The 19,223-nt window shown below is 38.8% G+C and overlaps 1 protein-coding gene across 8 annotated transcripts in view; it reads left to right on the forward strand.

Moving 5' to 3' along the window:
- The window catches only part of LOC126108717 (zinc finger protein 431-like), a 101,495-nt gene extending 85,647 nt beyond the window's left edge, over positions 1-15,848 (forward strand). For 7 of the 8 annotated variants that reach the window (XM_049914038.1, XM_049914042.1, XM_049914040.1 and 4 more), the window contains one exon: positions 10,152-15,848. In XM_049914038.1, coding sequence (XP_049769995.1) covers positions 10,152-11,535 — 1,384 coding nt within the window. In that variant the 3' untranslated portion in view covers positions 11,536-15,848. The remainder of the gene's footprint in view (positions 1-10,151) is intronic. The other variant, XM_049914044.1, reaches the window with a different exon arrangement.
- Positions 15,849-19,223: the final 3,375 nt, after the last annotated feature.

The following is a 19,223-nucleotide window of genomic DNA, read 5'->3' on the forward strand; positions in this document are numbered from 1 at the left end:
CTTGTTTGTATATGCACCCAGTTAAGAAGGTATCTCTTTCATATGAAATGAAGTGCCTATTGAGAAGAAATGCTGTGCACAGGTGGTACAGCTGTTTTATCAGAACAGCAGCACTGCATTGCAGGAATATCATTGAAATAAATGGCTGTGAAGAGGCCCCATGTCAATAAATGTGTTGAAGAATACAATCAAGGAATTTGAAGAAATAAGTGAATTGGGTGGTGCAGCAGATTGCCATAGCGGTTGTTGAAGTTGCTTTTAGCTACAGCTAATCATGCAGCAGATGCCTCAAATTCTGCAGTAAATGCTAGCGTTCTCACAGGATCTCTCTCTCTCTCTCCCCCTCCCTCCCTACCTCCCTCCTTCCCTCCCTCCCTCCCTCCTTCCCTACCTCCCTCCTTCCCTACCTCCCTCCTCCCCTACCACCCTCCTTCCCTCCTAAGTAGGTGGAACCAGATGTAATAGTTTTACGGTGATGTAAGAAACGACCCACCAGGGTAGCAGAGAGCACTAATACACTGCTTCCTGGATTCCAGTAGGCGTGCTGACCCCGGATCGAATCCACATGGCAGATTAACGACGAAGGGCCAGTGTGCCAGCCATCCTGGATGTGGTTTTTAGGTGGTTTTCTACACCCTGCTAGGTGAATCGCATGCTGGTCCCCACATTCCACTTCAGTTACGCAGCTTGCAGACATTCGCATTTTCCCATGGATTACACTGGATAGAAACAGTTGGGGTACACTAATTCACTAATCATGTCCCGGAACGGGGGGAGGGACTTTGGGAATGGCGACCCCATCGTAATACTAGCCTGTATAATATGTAATGGCACTGTGCAACCAGCCTCGGCCAAAAGACTGAGTAAAGGTTGCGAAGTCCCATTGATCTGCCAACCCAACTAGTTGTTGGGTCGAGGAGTACTGGCGTAGATAAATCGAATGTAAGAAACTGTTTTTGTTCATAATGACAGCCCTTTGGTTGGTAAATTGAGAGAACAAAGGAAGGAATAAAATAGAGGTAACAGCTATCATCCCAAAATTTTTAACAAATGTGGTGTAAACCATCAGCAGTGTTACTGTCCAGGCTGTAGTATGTGTGTTGATAAAATACATGTGCACTTCCATCATCACTGCAACCATCAAAAAGAAACGCAAAGTATATCTATTTTAAAAAGCTGATAAGAATGCTCTTAACGCCCTCTTAAGAGACAGTCTTCACTCCTTCCGATCTGATCATGTAAGTGTAGAAAAGTTGTGGTATGTTTTCAAAGAGATAATATCGACAGCAATTGAGAGATAAATACCACATAAATTAATAGGTGATGGCACTCATCCCCCATGGTACACTAGGTGGGTCAGATCGTTGTTGCAGAAGCAATGAAAAAAGCATGCCAAATTTAAAAGAGCGCAAAATCCTCAAGATTGGCAAAGTTTTACACAAGTTCGAAATATGGCGCGTAATTCAATGCGAGATGCTTTCGATAATTTCCACAACGAAATTCTGTCTCGAAATCTGGCAGAAAACCAAAAGAGATTCTGGTCATACATAAGGCACACCAGTGGCAACACGCAATACCTTCACTGTGTGATAACAACGGTGAAGTCACTGAAGATAGTGCCACTAAAGCAGATTTATTAAACACGGTTTTCCGAAACTCCTTCACCAAAAAAGACGAAGTAAATATTCCTGAATTCCAATCAAGAACAACTGCCAAGATGAGAAACATAGAAGTAGATATCCTCGGAGTAACAAAGCAGCTTAAATCACTTAATAATGGCAAAGCCTCTGGTCCAGACTGTATACCAGTCAGGTTCCTCTCAGAGTATGCTGATAAAATAGCTGCATATTTAGCAATAATATACGACAACTCGCTCACCGAAAGATCCTTACCTAAAGACTGGAAAATTGCTCAAGTCACACAAATACCCAAAAAGGGAAGTAGGAGTAATTCCCTAAATTACAGGCCTATATCACTAACGTCGATTTGCAGTAGGGTTTTGGAACATATACTGTATTCAAACATTATGAAGTACCTCGAAGAAAACGATTTATTGACACAGTCGGCATGGTTTCAGAAAATATCGTTCTTGTGAGACACAACTGACTCTTTATACTCTGAAGTAATAAGTGTTATCGACAAGGAATGTCAAATTGATTCCATATTTTTAGATTTACAGAAGGCTTTCGACACTGTTCCTCACAGGCGTCTTCCAACCAAACTGTGTGCCTACAGAGTATCGCCTCAGTTGTGCGACTGGATTCGTGATTTCATGTCATAAAGGTCACAGTTCGTACTAATTGACGGAAAGTCATCGAGTAAAACAAGTAATATCCGGAGTTCCCCGCTTTTGTTCCTGATCTATATTAACAACATAGGAGACAATCTGGGTAGCCGTCTTAAATTGTTTGCAGATGATTCTGTCATTTACCGTCTTGTAAAGTCATCACATGATAAAAACGACTTACAAAATGATTTAGATAAGATATCTGTATGGTGCAAAAAGTGGCAACTGATCCTGAATAAGGGAAAGTATGAAGTTATTCACATGAGACCTAAAAGAAGTGTGCTAAATTACGATTACACGATAAGTCACACAAAACTGAAGGCTGTAAATTCAACTAAATAATTACGGATTACAAATAACCTAAATTCGAACGATCACATAGATAATATTGTGGGTAGAGAAAAAGGGAGAGAAGGAAACATAGTAGGTGAATATGGATAGGGGGTAAGAAATGAAAGAGGAAGCCGTGTGGTAGAATTTTCCACAGAGCATAACTTAATCATAGCTAACACTTAGTTAAAGAATCATAAAAGAAGGTTGTACACATGGAAGAATCCTGGAGATACTAGAAGGGATCAGATAGATTATATAATGGTAAGACAGAGACTTATGAACCAGGTTTTAAATTGTAAGACATTTCCAGGGGCAGTTGTGGACTCTGACCACAATCTATTGGTTATGAACTGTATATTAAAACTGAAGAAACTGCAAGGGGAATTTAAGGAGATGGGACCTGGATAAACAGACTAAATCGGAGGTCGTACAGAGTTTCAGGGAGAGGATAAGGGCACAATCGTCACGAGTGGGGGAAAGAAATACAGTAGAATAGGTAGCTTTGAGGAATGAAATAGTGAAGCAGTTGAGGATCAAGTAGGTAAAAAGACGAGGGCTAGTACAAATCCTTGGGTAAGAGAAGAAATATTGAGTGTAATTGATGAAAGGAGAAAATATTAAAATGTAGTAAATGAAGCAGGCAAAAAGGAATACAAGCATCTCAAAAATGAGATTGACAGGAAGTGCAAAATAGCTAATCAGGGACAAATGTATGGCTGTAAAGGGTCATCTCATGAGGGGTAAGATAGATACTGCCTACAGGAAAATTAGAGAGACCTTTGGAGAAAAGAGAGCCACTTGCATGGATATAAAGAGCTCAGATGGAAACCCAGTCGTAAGCAAAGAAGGGAAAGCAGAAAGGTGGAAGGAGTATACAGGGTGTTACAAAAAGGTACGGCCAAACTTTCAGGAAACATTCCTCACACACAAAGAAAGAAAATATGTTATGTGGACATATGTCCGAAAACGCTTACTTTCTACATCTCTACATCTACATCTACATCCATACTCCGCAAGCCACCTGACGGTGTGTGGCGGAGGGTACCTTCAGTACCTCTATCGGTTCTCCCTTCTATTCCAGTCTCGTATTGTTCGAGGAAAGAAGGATTGTCGGTATGCCTCTGTGTGGGCTCTAATCTCTCTGATTTTATCCTCATGGTCTCTTCGCGAGATATACGTAGGAGGGAGCAATATACTGCTTGACTCTTCGGTGAAGGTATGTTCTCGAATCTTTGACAAAAGCCCGTACCGAGCTACTGAGCGTCTCTCCTGCAGAGTCTTCCACTGGAGTTTATCTATCATCTCCGTAACGCTTTCGCGATTACTAAATGATCCTGTAACGAAGCGCGCTGCTCTCCGTTGGATCTTCTCTATGTCTTGTATCAACCCTATCTGGTACGGATCCCACACTGCTGAGCAGTATTCAAGCAGTGGGCGAACAAGCGTACTGTAACCTACTTCCTTTGTTTTCGGATTGCATTTCCTTAGGATTCTTCCAATGAATCTCAGTCTGGCATCTGCTTTACCGACAATCAACATTATATGATCATTCCATTTTAAATCAGTCCTAATGCGTACTCCCAGATAATTTATGGTATTAACTGCTTCCAGTTGTTGACCTGCTATTTTGTAGCTAAATGATAAAGGATCTATCTTTCTGTGTATCCGCAGCACATTACACTTGTCTACATTGAGATTCAGTTGCCATTCCCTGCACCATGCGTCAATTCGCTGCAGATCCTCCTGCATTTCAGTACAATTTTCCATTGTTACAACCTCTCGATACACCACAGCATCATCTGCAAAAAGCCTCAGTGAACTTCCGATGTCATCCACCAGGTCATTTATGTATATTGTGAACAGCAACGGTCCTATGACACTCCCCTGCGGCACACCTGAAATTACTCTTACTTCGGAAGACTTCTCTCCATTGAGAATAACATGCTGCGTCCTGTTATCTAGGAACTCCTCAATCCAATCACACAATTGGTCTGATAGTCCATATGCTCTTACTTTGTTCAATAAACGACTGTGGGGAACTGTATCGAACGCCTTGCGGAAGTCAAGAAACACGGCATCTACCTGTGAACCCGTGTCTATGGCCCTCTGAGTCTCGTGGACGAATAGCGCGAGCTGGGTTTCACATGACCGTCTTTTTCGAAACCCATGCTGATTCCTACAGAGTAGATTTCTAGTCTCCAGAAAAGTCATTATACTCGAACACAATACGTGTTCCAAAATTCTACAACTGATCGACGTTAGAGCTCATTTTATTACTTCTCTTCAAATCACATTAATCATGGAATGGAAACACACAGCAACAGAACATACCAGCGTGACTTCAAACACTTTGTTACAGGAAATGTCCAAAATGTCCTCAGTTAGCGAGGATACATTCATCCACCCTCCGTCGCATGGAATCCCTGATGCGCTGATGCATCCCTGGAGAATGGCGTATTGTAACACAGCCGTCCACAATACGAGCATGAAGAGTCTCTACATTTGGTACCAGGGTTGCGTAGACAAGAGCTTTCAAATGCCCCCATAAATGAAAGTCAAGAGGGTTGAGGTCAGGAGAGCGTGGAAGCCATGGAATTGGTCTGCCTCTGCCAATCCATCGCTCACCGAATCTGTTGTTGAGAAGTGTACAAACACTTCGACTGAAATGTGCAAGAGCTCCATCGTACGTGAACCACATGTTGTCATACTTGTAAAAGGTACATGTTCTAGCAGCACAGGTAGAGTATCCCGTATGAAATCATGACAACGTGCTTCATTGAGCGTAGGTGGAAGAACATGGGACCCAATCGAGACATCACCAACAATGCCTGCCCAAATGTTCACAGAAAATCTGTGTTGATGAAGTGATTTCAAAATTGCGTGCGGATTCTCGTCAGCCCACACATGTTGATTGTGAAAATTTACAATTTGATCACGTTGAAATGAAGCCTCATCCGTAAAGAGAACATTTGCACTGAAATGAGGATTCACACATTGTTGGATGAACCATTCGCAGAAGTGTACCCGTGGAGGCCAATCAGCTGCTGATAGTGCCTGCACACGCTGTACGTGGTACCGAAACAACTGGTTCTACCATAGCGCTCTCCATTCAGTGACGTGGTCAACGTTACCTTGTACAGCAGCAACGTCTCTGACGCTGACATTAGAATTATCGTTAACCGCACAAAGAATTGCCTCATCCATTCTCCTCGTCATTCTAGGTCTTCCCCAGTCGCGAGTCATAGGCTGGAATGTTCCGTGCTCCCTAAGACGCTGATCCATTGCTTCTAACGTCTTCCTGTCGGGACACCTTCGTTCTGGAAATCTGTATCGATACAAACGTACCACGCCACGGCTATTGCCCCATGCTAATCCATACATCAAGTGGGCATCTGCAAACTCCACATTTGTAAACATTGCACTGACTGCAAAACCACGTTCGTGACGAACACTAACCTGTTGATGCTAGGTACTGATGTGCTCGATGCTAGTACTGTAGAGCAATGAGTCGCATGTCAACACGAGCACCAAATTCAACATTACCTTTCTTCAATTGGGCCAACTGGTGGTGAATCGAGGAAGTTCAGTACATACTGACGAAACTAAAATGAGCTCTAACATGGAAATTAAGCGTTTTCGGACACATGTCCACATAACACCTTTCCTTTATTTGTGTGAGAGAAATGTTTCCTGAAAGTTTGGCCGTACCTTTTTGTAACACCTTGTATAGAGGGTCTATACAAGGGCAATGTGCTTGAGGACAATATTATGGAAATGGAAGAGGATTTAGATGAACATGAAATGGGAGATACGATACTGCATAAAGTATTTGACAGAGCACTGAAAGACCTGAGTTGAAACAAGGCCCCGGGAGTGGACAACATTCCATTAGAACTACTGATGGCCTTGGAAGAGCCAGTCCTGACAAAACTCTACCATCTGGTGAGCAAGATGTATGAAACAGGCGAAATACCTTCAGACTTCAAGAAGAATATAATAATTCCAAGCCCAAAGAAAGCAGGTGTTGACAGATGTGAAAATTACCGAACTATCAGTTTAATAAGTCACAGCTGCAAAATACTAACGCGAATTCTTTAGAGATGAATGGAAAAACTGGTACAGGTCGGCCTCTGAGAAGATCAGTTTGGATTCTGTAGAAATAGTGGAACACGTGAGGAATACTGACTCTACGACTTATCTTAGAAGAAAGATTAAGAAAAGGCAAACCTATGTTTCTAGCATTTGTAGACTTAGAGAAAGCTTTTGACAATGTTGACTGGAATACTCTCTTTCAAATTCTAAAGGTGGCAGGGGTAAAATACAGGGAGTTGAAGGCTATTTACATTTTGTACAGAAATCAGATGGCAATTAAGAGTAGAGGGGCATGAAAGGTAAGCAGTGGTTGGGAAGGGAGTGAGACAGGGTTGTAGCCTCTCCCCGATGTTACTCAATCTGTATATTGAGCGAGCAGTAAAGGAAACAAAAGAAAAATTCGGAGTAAGTATTAAAATCCATGGAGAAGAATTAAAAACTTTGAGGTTCGCCGATGACATTGTAATTCTGTCGGAGACAGCAAAGGACTGGGAAGAGTAGCTGAAGTGTCTTGAAAGGAGGATATAAGATGAACATCAACAAAAGCAAAACTAGGATAATGGAATGTAGTTAGGTGATGCTGAGGGAATTAGATTAGCTAATGAGCCATTTAAAGCAGTAGGCGAGTTTTGCTATTTGGGGGGGGGGAAATAACTGACAATGGACGAAGTAGATACGATATAAAATGTAGACTGGCAATGGCAAGGAAAGCGTTTCTGAAGAAGAGAAATGTATGTACATCGAATATAGATTTAGGTGTCAAGAAGTCGTTTCTGAAAGTATTTGTATGGAATGTAGCCATGTATGGAAGTGAAATATGGAGGATAAATAGTTTGGACAAAAAGAGAATAGAAGCTTACGAAATGTGGTGCTACTGAAGAATGCTGAAGATTAGGTGGTAGATCACATAACAAATGAGGAGGTATTGACTAGAATTGGGGAGAAGAAGAGTTGTGGCACAACTTGACAAGGAGAAGGACCGGTTGGTAGGACATGTTCTGAGGCATCAAGGGATCACAAATTTAGCATTGGAGGGCTGCGTGGAGGGTAAAAATCGTAGAGGGAGACCAAGAGAAGACTACACTAGCAGATTCAGTAGGATGTAGGTTGCAGTAGGTACTGGGAGATGAAGCTTGCACAGGATAGAGTATCATGGAGAGCTGCATCAAACCAGTTTCAGGGCTGAAGATAACAACAACAGAACAAACCAAAGACTGCAATTCATTGCCAAAACACTTAGAAGGTGCAACAGGTCTACTAAAGAGACTGCTTACACCACGCTTGTCCACCCTTTCCTGGAGTATTGCTGTGTGGTGTGGGATCTGCGTCAGGTGGGACTGACAGATGACACTGAAAAAGTAAAAAAATGGCAGCTCGTTCCGTATTACCGCGAAATAGGGGACATAGTGTCAGAGACATGATATGTGAATTGGAGTGGCAATCATGAAAACAAAGGCGTTTTTCGTTGTGACAGGATCTTCTCATGAAATTTCAATCACCAGTTTTCTCCTCCGATTGGGAAAACATTCTGTTGGCACCCACTTACATAAGGAGAAATGATCATCACGATAAAGTAAGAGAAATCAGGGCTCGCACAGAAAAATTTAAGTGCTCGTTTTTCCTGCGCGCTGTTCGACAGTGGAATGGTAGACAGTGAGTTTGAAAGTGCTTCATTGAACCATCTGCGAGGCACTTTATTGTGAATTGCAGAGTAATCATGTAGATGTAGATGAATAGTTTATCAATGTACCTGCCACATGAAATGCTGTGCAGTGAAGATTAGGGGTATGACAGAAGCACCCAGTATCTACACAATGCTTACATGGTGGTCTCTAAAACAATTGATAAATAAAAACCTCAAAATCTGTTTATTGCTAAAGCTTTCCAGAAATTCTCTTTCTTATTCTGGTTGGTTTATGGTTGACTGGCATATTGTAAAATTTTAATTGTAAGTTTTATTTCTAGTACTTTGACAAACAGAAAGGTATTTGTTTGAAATCTTATTTGCATATTTTTCTGATGTGTTTTATCATTATTGGTGTTCAGTTACTTCACTTACATGTGTATGAAAATACAAGTTGTAAATTATTGAGTTATAAAAGTTACAATATTTAGTGATTCAGTTGTCAACTTCTAGAATCTGACACACCATGATACCAGTTACATTTAAAAAAGTCGTGTGATCCAATTAATTGTTCAAAAACACTCGAAATTTACCAGATACCATGCCAAACAAAAGTATATACTCAACACAATGGAAAAAAGTGAAAAGGTACAGTCAGAACAAGAGAAAACTCTGGAGCCTGCACACCTTCAGAAGTTTGTAATCTTTCATATCCACCTATGTACATACTGGGGACCTGAAAAGCACTACAGTTCTTATCTGTGGGAAAGGGTTTAACTGCAGGTATGATAATGAAACCCAGATACTACAGGTGTAGCTCATGCATCAGCTGTTATCTCCGCCACTCCGTATGTAGTGTTACCCTTCAGTATTTAATGGGTGATGATGTGACCATTTATGTGTGTGTCCTTCAGTCAACGGTGTTCTGCAATGCCAGGAGACCAGATGTTGGGAAGATGTAAAAATTTTCAAGAAGGCTCACTCCAAGTGTATTGGAAAATTTGCAACCATTCCCATCTGTTCAGACAATATTTCCATTTGTGAAAGGCTTCATATAAGTTGCAGTGCCAAAAACAGTTTTATATTAAAACCGTCTGCAAGTGTGTCTTTCACATTCATTCATCAGTATGCAAATTTATTCCCTTGATTGATGTCACATTGATTCTTGTTCATGAACAGTCATTGTCCAGCTGATCAACATCCATTGTAGATAACGAATGAAAATATTGATGCTTGCACTAGTAATTGATTTATTTGGAATCAAACGAAAAAAATTGTTTACCAGGTGAAATAAATTTACCACTCGTAGAAGTGAAAGTGTTGGCGAAACAAGGAGAATGCACTTACAGAGCTAACATAATCGAAGAGGAACATTTAGAAATTATTTCTCTTAAATAAATGTGAAATACCTTGAACTTAAAAATTTTGAATTAAAACATGTAATTGATTCATTTTTTGATACATTTCATAAATTGTTGTAGACTATTGACTTGTAGCACTGTATTTTAAAAAGATAGTAACAGGTGAAAGTGAAGTATTTTAGTTCTAATCTAAAAATTTCACATCAAATCGGCAGTGACTCAGAATAATCATTATTGAATTTCCTCTGGTTATTTTCGTTTTAAACCACTTTTACCTCATTTGTTCTTTGCTTCTGGTGGAATATTATAATTTTAAATCAGTAACAGTTACTGAATATGTCAATTCGTATGCACTTTTATGACTTGTGGCTTATAGTACTGGATTTATGGTCACTCAAATATTGTTTCTTTGTTGTATATCTCAATATTTAACATTATCCTCCTCACTCTTCAGATTTACTCAGACTACTGGTGGGTGTTGCAGCATATCATGTGAAGAAACTTGTCACCATAGACTGGTCCAGGATGAGTTGGAGAAGTCAACACATGGGTTCAGTACCAATACAGAAGATCTGACTATTGATAAGGGATGCTCAGTTGCCACCCAATATGACTGTAGTACGAGGGAAAAGGAATTACATGTATATAGCTGTAATTTCTGCCAACAGAGCTTTTCTTCGAAATACAGACTCATAATGCATGTGTTTATGCACATTGATGGAACACAACCACCTTCGTATGTTTGTAAGTGGTGTGGTGAGGTATTTCACAGTAATGTTGGCTTGAAAAAGCATATGAGAATGAGTGAGAATTGTCGAGTTTTAACTGCTGACAGTCATGAAAAATATGGACATAGTGATGAGCATCAAACCACTACCTCGTTGGATAGCGAGGCAGAAATTTCTGTCACAGAACACAATGACCAGTCTACATGTAAGGAAACTTGGAAAAATTCAAAGAAACCCTCTAATGACATATGTAACACACACATGACAAATGATAGAGAGAAAACAAGTAATTATGGAACTTTGTCTATAGCAGTTGATGTCAGTGCCCAGGCTGATCTACTTACTGGAATCAGAAGTCACAGATGTGGTATTTGTGGCAAATTGTTTGCTAGGTCTAGTGGTCTCAACAGACATGTTTCCATTCATACTGGGAAAAGACTTCACAAATGTGATATTTGTGAGAAATGGTTTGCCCAGTCACATTATCTAAAGGCTCACACATTAATTCACACTAGGAAGAAATCTTACATGTGCGAGATTTGTGGGAAATCTTTTACTATATTAGGTGACTTCAAGAAACACACATTAACTCACACTGGAAATAAACCTCACAAATGTGAGATTTGTGGGAAATCTTTTACTAAGTTAGGTAATCTCAAGCAACACTCATTAATTCACACTCGAAAGAAACCTCACAAATGCGAGATTTGTGGGAAATCTTTTACTAGATTAGGCAATTGTAACGAACACTTATTAATTCACACTGGAGAGAAACCTCACCTATGTCAGATTTGTGGGAAATCTTTTACTCTCTTAGGTAATTTCAAGAAACATACATTAATTCACACTAGAAATAAACCTCACAAATGTGAGATTTGTGGAAAATATTTTACTTTATTAAGCAATCTTAACAAACATTTATTAATTCACAAGAAACCTCACAAATGTGAGATTTGTGGGAAATCTTTTGCTGCGTCAGGTGATCTCAAGACACATGCATTTGAACACACTGGAAGTGGACCTCACAAATGTGGTATCTGTGACAAAAGTTTCACTTACGTGGATACTCTCAAGACACATGCATTACTTCACATCAGAAAGAAAATGTAAGTATGTATTAGTTTACGCAAATAGGTTTTTGTGGTTGGTGCCCTCAAGGCCTATAAAATAGTGTATGTACCAGGGGACAATAAATTGTACTTTCAGCAAAATAACTTTAAAATCTGGTAGAATTGTGAAAAAACTTGTATAGAGTGCTAACAGATAATGTGACAAAAAATTCATATCTGTAGCTTCAGATGTCGAGAAATGGTATTACCAAATACTCAAGAAACATGAATCAAATGTGTTTTTGTCATTAGCACTGCTGCTTTTTCCTATTGATCTTGTGACAAGAAGATTGTGAATTGTGATAAATCCTTACATTTGTAAGTAATCATAAGTATCTTGCAATATTCAGTATAAGGCCAAGGAAATGTGATGACTTGCTGCTTAATATTCCAAACAAAGTCATCATGTAGTACTTGTAACTGTATTTTAGAAACAGTGACAGTAAAAATATATTCATGGCACTTGCTTCATTGAGGCTAGTAAACTCAATACTGGAGAAACATGATTATAACAATTATTTTACTCAGATATGTTCTCTCAAGAGACTTGGTGTGTCATTAATAGTGTGTACATTTATGTTCTGTTGGTACTACTCCTGCATTAGTAAACATAACAACAAATATAATAACCTGCTTAATAGCATGTTTGGCCACCTTTGGAATACAGTACTTTGACAATTCTACATGATATGGACTTGACACATCATCTACATGCTTCTGGGTGTATGTTGCACCAGTTGTATTCCACACGTTCAGATTAGCTAAATGGTATTGTCAAGACATCAGTGTTAGTTACCATGCTACTCAGACCATGCACATGTGACATGGACAATTATCCTGCTGAAAGATGCCTCCACTATGGGAGACCACACCAGGAATGAAGGAATGCATGCAGTTGCAATAAATGTCACGTAGTCTGCAACTGTTATGATGCCTTCTGTTGCTAACATGTGTCCCACAGGAGCCAAAGTGACTGCCCCCATAGCATAATGGGCCCCTCTATTTGGTGCCATTCATTTAGATGATAGCATATCTGGATGTGCAACTGACCTGGTGTAACAGGAAATGTCACCCATCCTGACAGTTAACATTTGAATTGACCTTCACTCCAGCCTCAATGATCACTTGCACACTGCAGTTGCAAGTGAACATTTTGGTGGATCGGTATGGAAACATACAGTGACCATATGTTCTAGAGTCACACATTCAACAATGTACATTGAACTGTGGGTTCCAAAACGTGTATGGCTGCCCCAGCGTTGTTTTCTGTCATTAGATATGCCACATATTGCCACATCTCCAGCTTTACAGAGCAGGCAAGCTTCTGACCTCCATACTTTGTGAAGAAGTATTGATGTATTACATCTTATTATAATGTTATGGACTTATTACCTTTCAGCCACTTTCCTCAGATGTTCACAACAATAGCATAGATCCATTGTACCAACTTCACCACTTTTGAGGTTCTAGTTCCCAACTCCAATGCCACTTTAACTTGCCCTTTGCTAAAGTCATTTACATCATTAAATTTACATGTTTGCAGCTCATCTTAATGATAGAACAAAAAGTGTAAATCTCTGGTCTGCTTATATACTTGTAATCTGCTTACTGCATCATGTGCATACAACGTGGCATTCATTCTCCTTATGAACAGTGTTCGTGACATTTTTGCCCATCAGTGCATCTTCATGTAAATGGGTCAGATGCAGAAATGTGTAATCTAAGAAATTCATCATGCTTGGTTGCCATTTACACTAGTGCACAATAGCTATATTTTTTGTGAAATATTTTTGTTTCACAACGCTCTGTACATAATTCAGAGATAATATAGGTGTTATCCAACAAAGCTCTTAATTACTTGTTCAGCATCTAATACTGTGTAAGTTCTACAAAAAAAAAAAAAAAAAGAAATAGGTAAACAAACATTAGGTGTTAAGATTTGATTCCAGTTTTTTTTTTTATATACACAAGAACAACACTTGGGTGAGCTCAGAACGTGAGCACTAAATATTTCTTGTGTTATATTCAAAGATGTTTCCATTGTGGGTATTTTTCTTAATTTGTGGTAAATATACATGAGGTTTTTGGAAAATTGTACTTATGCTTCAGTTTCAATTTCAGAACGATTGTTTTTAATTTTGATTTCCTACCTATTTGTTATTGTTGAAAGTGGTTTAGTATGTTTCATCATATGTGTAACAATTGGAGATAGTTATAATTAAGTGATTGGCACTGTTCTGTGTTGCTACACTTCAGCTGTGACACTTTGTAGTGATATGATTACATTGTATTTCATCTTTCCCATGATAGTACATCCACAACTGCTGTATGGGTTATTCATAATAGACAACATCCGCATACATTTGTATTAAATATTATTTTCCAATAAAAGGAAAGAAAAATCGGGTTTCTGGACAATAGCCTTATATTCCAATGAATCTGAAAATGTACTACAAAGTGTGGCGACTATACATAATATGAATATCTAAGAAACAGTAAAATTTGTAGTAACATGTTAAAAAAATGTACACAGTATGGACTGAATATCTATAGGCGTCAGCTAAGGATGGGTCATATGGTGTTTCTCTGGTACATGAGATGTAAGTAGAAAATAAACATATTCAGTGGTTGTGTGGAAAACCATCCAAAGAACTGAGTCTACATAAACACTGTACATACCCATAAATTAAAGAGTGTAACTGCACCTATTAAAATAATAACCTAAGCTAATCACTACAGAATAAACTGTTGTATAAGAATTGTCAAGGACAAGTCAGTTGTAGGTTGTGGATCCAGGAGTAAGGGTAATCAAGCATATTGTTTAAAATAAACAACAATGAGGAGTACTTTAAAACAACTAACTGGTATTTACATCAGAACTGTACTTCTAAGGCCACTAACAGACTGAGGGGCATAGTGCTGGAGAATGGAATAGAAGCACACCTCTGATCAGACTGAAAGCTGGTTGCCAATAGTGAGCCAAATTTATCCCGGCTATGGCCTATGACCCCATGTGACCATTAACAGCGGTGTCATTGGTTGCTGGATGGTTTTCTAGGTTTCCCTCACTAAGGATGCTTCTCGGAAGTGTCTCCTCATCAGTATCCTCAGTCAGAATTGTATGAATGTGAACAAGGCATATACAGTGGTAACTGATACAGAACTAGCCCCTGACTAGCCACAGCTCTGACGTGAAACTTGTTTTATAAAGTGTTCCCCACTCGGTCTATCAATCTACCACACACACTTCACTCCCCCTCCATAGCAGCAGGCTAATTATTTCAAAATTACAAAACTAGTAGTTTGATGTTTGAAAATGCTCCTTTGGACTGGTGGCTCTTGCTAAAGGATGCAACTTTCTAATAGGGGAAACAAATAATTTCCAAAATGCAGTAAAAAAAGTGGACATGAATAGAAAACTAAAAGTATTTAAGAAGTGACAAATAATAGTACAATAATTTAGAGTTCGAATTGGCCAATTTTGGCTATTGTAGAAATAATTTTGGCTATTGTAGAAATATACACAGCCAACTGAAATGATGAACTGATACAGTGGTGTGGTGGTGCCGGGGCAACAGGTGTGCTGACCATGTACTGAGCCAGCAGGGACAGCATGAGGGCTGCCAAGATACATCAGCTGGGCAGTGGCTAAGCTGGTGCAATGGTGATGCCAGTGGACAGTGATGGAGTATTGTGGTTCAGAATGACAGCATTGGGGCCAGCAAATGTTGTTACCAGTTGTGAAGGTCTAGCCTCACAGATCATGAAAGGCTGTAACACTGCATCAGATGGGTGCATCATCGAAGGTTGGCTGGTTATTTCCATGCAAAAGGATGTCTAGCTCAATAATATTAATAAGATTTATTACTTTTCCTATAATCTCTGCAGTTTGTAGTATAAAAGTTACAATTACAAAATATTGAAGGATACATTACAAACTGATTATATATCCATAATAAACAAATCTCATTAAGACAACTGTAACCCTTTCATTGTTTTATTAAATCTTATTTCATGTACTTAGGTTGGCAACCCTGTAGCCAGGCAGATGTGCGTGTATGAAGCTCTCACTAAGTTAAGCGATTAATATTGAAATAAGAGCTAATTTAGTTAATATTACATATTAGACTAGTGCATTTACTTCTTATCTAATCTATGTATTGAAGGTTTTGCTTTTCTAAACGTAATTACATCGAAAAGGAAATATTTTGTAAAGGCCGGCAGTTGCGTTGTTGTTTACATATTTTGGCGTAAATTTCGTATGAGTGTAGATATTTGTTTTTGACTAGACTTAGCACTTCAAAGTTAAATTAATTCGTGTCTCTCATCCAGAATTTGTGTGGTTGATTAAAAGTTTCTGAGCCAAGTTTATAAGTTTGTTTACATTAGTGTTTAGTTACATACTAGGACAGGTTAAAACCTATTGTGCTGTTGAAGTTATTTTCTGCTTTTGTGTCACGTTTTACTATCAAACCATGTGTGACAAGTGTGGTGGTTGCCGTAGAAATTTGAGAGAGGGAGTGTTCTGTATAGACTGTAGGTTGTGGTTTCATTGGGGAGAGTGTAGCGGAGAGGAAACAAGGATAGATAATGAGGCTCTTCCATGGCAGTGTAGGTTACATAGAAAGGATAGAAAAATCGCGGAACTGGCGGCAAAGATTTGTGCCCTTAAGGCTGAATTAGAAATCGCGAATTTGGAATTATTTAAGCTAAGGGAGGAAAAGGACTCTGGGCGAAGAAGGGAAACAGTTGATAAAACTTATAAAATTCAGTTAGGAAATCAGTTTGGCTTGCTATCTGAAGTAGTGGAGGAAGGGCCTCATCCAGATTTAGTTGATTGTAGGTTGAAGCTTAAAGAAAAAAGACAGGTCGGGATCAAACCAGTATATAAAAAGAAAAATTCTGCTTAAAGGTAGCAGCCATGGGAGGGGTGTGGGCCAACAGCTACAGGAGAAATTAGGGACAGAGTACCAGGTCACAAGTTTTGTGAAACCAAGTGCTAGCCTTAGCCAGGTGACAGAAAACTTATGCCTGCTATGCAAGGACTTTGAGAAGGAATTACAGTTGGGGGAACAGTAAGCAGCCTGGCTATGAATCCAGGGTATAGTATTAGGAGTGATCTGGATGAAATAGGAACAGAAACTGGGCACACGAATGTTGGGTTTTTGGAGGTATTTCAGCGCTATGATCAGCCCTGGGTATCACGTGTTAACACAGAACTGAACAGGATGCTCCAGACACCGGCAAAGTCTCACATGAGTGTTGGTCCAGTTGATGCTATTGGTAGGTGGGGCTACACTACACATGGCCTGCACCTTATTAGGAAGGGGGAAGATAAATTAGCTTCTCTATTAGCAGATACTGTAAGGGGGGGCCATAGTCACACAAGGGGTTATCCCTGTGGTTATTGCGACCAAGTCAGACAGGTTTTTTTAGGTTAAAGTCAATTTCCAGACAGACAACAACCAAGAAAAATAGAAGAAAAGAAACTTCATGCACAGCAAACAAGGATAAAGCTAAGGACGATATCAACTTCACCAAAATATCAGAGGAATAAAAAAAAGTAGGTGAGCTGATAATGTATTTAGATGATCTCGAAAATAAGAATGAGATTGATATACTTTGTCTGAGCACCATGTAACTGTGGGGATGGAAAATGTCAGTATAAATGGGTATCATTTAGCATATTACACTTGTAGATCTAGTATGGATAAAGAAGGAGTTGCCATTTTCATAAAACAAGGGTATAAATAGAGAACTGTTGAAGTGAGCAAATTTTGTGTTGATCAGCACTTTGAGGTTTGTGCATGTTAACTTCAGCTAGATAATGTTGATATTAGCAATAGTGTACAGGTTTCCACTAGGAGATTGGGAGCTATTCATAAAAAACTTTGACTCCCTATTATGCTGTCTGTCAGACAAAAAGAAGAAGTTATTAATCTGGGGTGATTTCAGTGTTAACTTTTCTAAGCAATTCTGATAGGAAAAGTGAACTAGAAGTGTTGTTAACAACATATAACTTAGTAGAATCAGTAATCAGTATCCCTATACGTATAGCTCAAGACAGTAGCACTCTAATAGATAATGTATTTATACAGCAAGAGGATATAGAACAAACACATGCTTTCCCTGTGGTTAATGGATTATCTGACCATGATGCACAACTGATTAACTTACAAAACATAGCAGGGTGTACACTTCAGAAACCATTAAGTAAAAGTGTGAGGGTGTTCAACCCGGTATCTATAGATCACTTCAGAGAAAGTTTAGGAAATGTAAACTGGGAAGATCTATATAATGATCCAAATGCTAATGATAAATGCAGCAATGCAGCATATTTCCTAATAAATTTATATCCCTTTTTGAACATTGTTTTCCAAAGAAAATTACTAAATGTAACACCACAATATTTTTAAAGAAACCTTGGATTATAGTAGGTATTAAAGTGTCTTCAGAAAGAAAAAGAAAACTGTATGAGACAGCAAGAAGTAGTTTTACACTATAAAAATTATTGTAACACACTGAGAATAGTTGTAAGGAAATCAAGAAATACATATGTTAGAGAACAAATTAACAACTCCAGCAATAAAATCAAATCAATGTGGAATGTTGTTAGAAGGGAGACAGTGAAACTAACCAGTGGGGTAGATAGTATTACTGATAAAGAGAATGAGACCATCTTAACCAACATTACACAGGTAGCCAATGTATTTAACAATCACTTCTTAAGCGTAGGAGAAACATTGGTGAGAATAGTTCAAAAGAAAAAGCCAGGCAGCACATGGAAGAGTCAGTTTTGAAAAATTTTAGTCATATTAGGTTTCATCTAACAAACTCTTGTGAAATAAGGAAAATTATTAAATCATCGAAAAATAAATGTTCTTTAAGAGTAGACGACATCAAAACAATTTGGAGCAGTTACAGCTGATATTTTGAGTCACATATGTAATGCATCATTGACTCAGGGAATTTTTCCAGACAGGTTAAAATATATCCATTGTCAGGCCTCTCTACAAAAGGGGGAAACCACAGATGCCAATAATTACCGGCCAGTATCCTAGCTTACAGCATTTTCAAAAATGTTTGAGAAAGTAATGGTTTCAAGAGTGGTTAGCTATGTCAACAGTAATGGGATACTTAGTAAATCACAGTTTGGATTTCAGAAATGCTGTTCCACTGAGACAGCAATATGCAATTTCACTGTCTACATAATAGAGTGTTTAAATAGTAAAATGTCACCAGTAGGAATATTCTGTGACTTATCCAAAGCATTTGATTGTGTGAACCATGACATTATGTTAGAGAAATTACAATTCTATGGTACAAATGGAAAAGCATATGAGTGGTTTAAGTCATATCTACAGAACAGGAAGCAAAAAGTCTCCCTGTATGCTTCTAGTGATTGAAAGGAGTTTGCCACTTCATCTAACTGGAATGAAATTGCATTAGGTGTTCCACAAGGTTTGATCATGGGTCTCCTCCTGTTCTTGATATGTGAATGACCTCCCTTCTTATGTGAAACAAGATGTTGAACTGACACTGTTTGCTGGTGATACAAGCATAATTATTAATCCAGTAAAGGAAAGTCCAATAGAAAATGATACAAATAAGGTCTTTTGAAACATTATTAATTGGTATTCTGTGGATGGGTTTCCTCTGCACTATAAAAATATAATCCAATTTTCTGCT

Source organism: Schistocerca cancellata, chromosome 11 (assembly GCF_023864275.1).
Source record: "Schistocerca cancellata isolate TAMUIC-IGC-003103 chromosome 11, iqSchCanc2.1, whole genome shotgun sequence".
Classification (NCBI taxonomy): domain Eukaryota; kingdom Metazoa; phylum Arthropoda; class Insecta; order Orthoptera; family Acrididae; genus Schistocerca; species Schistocerca cancellata.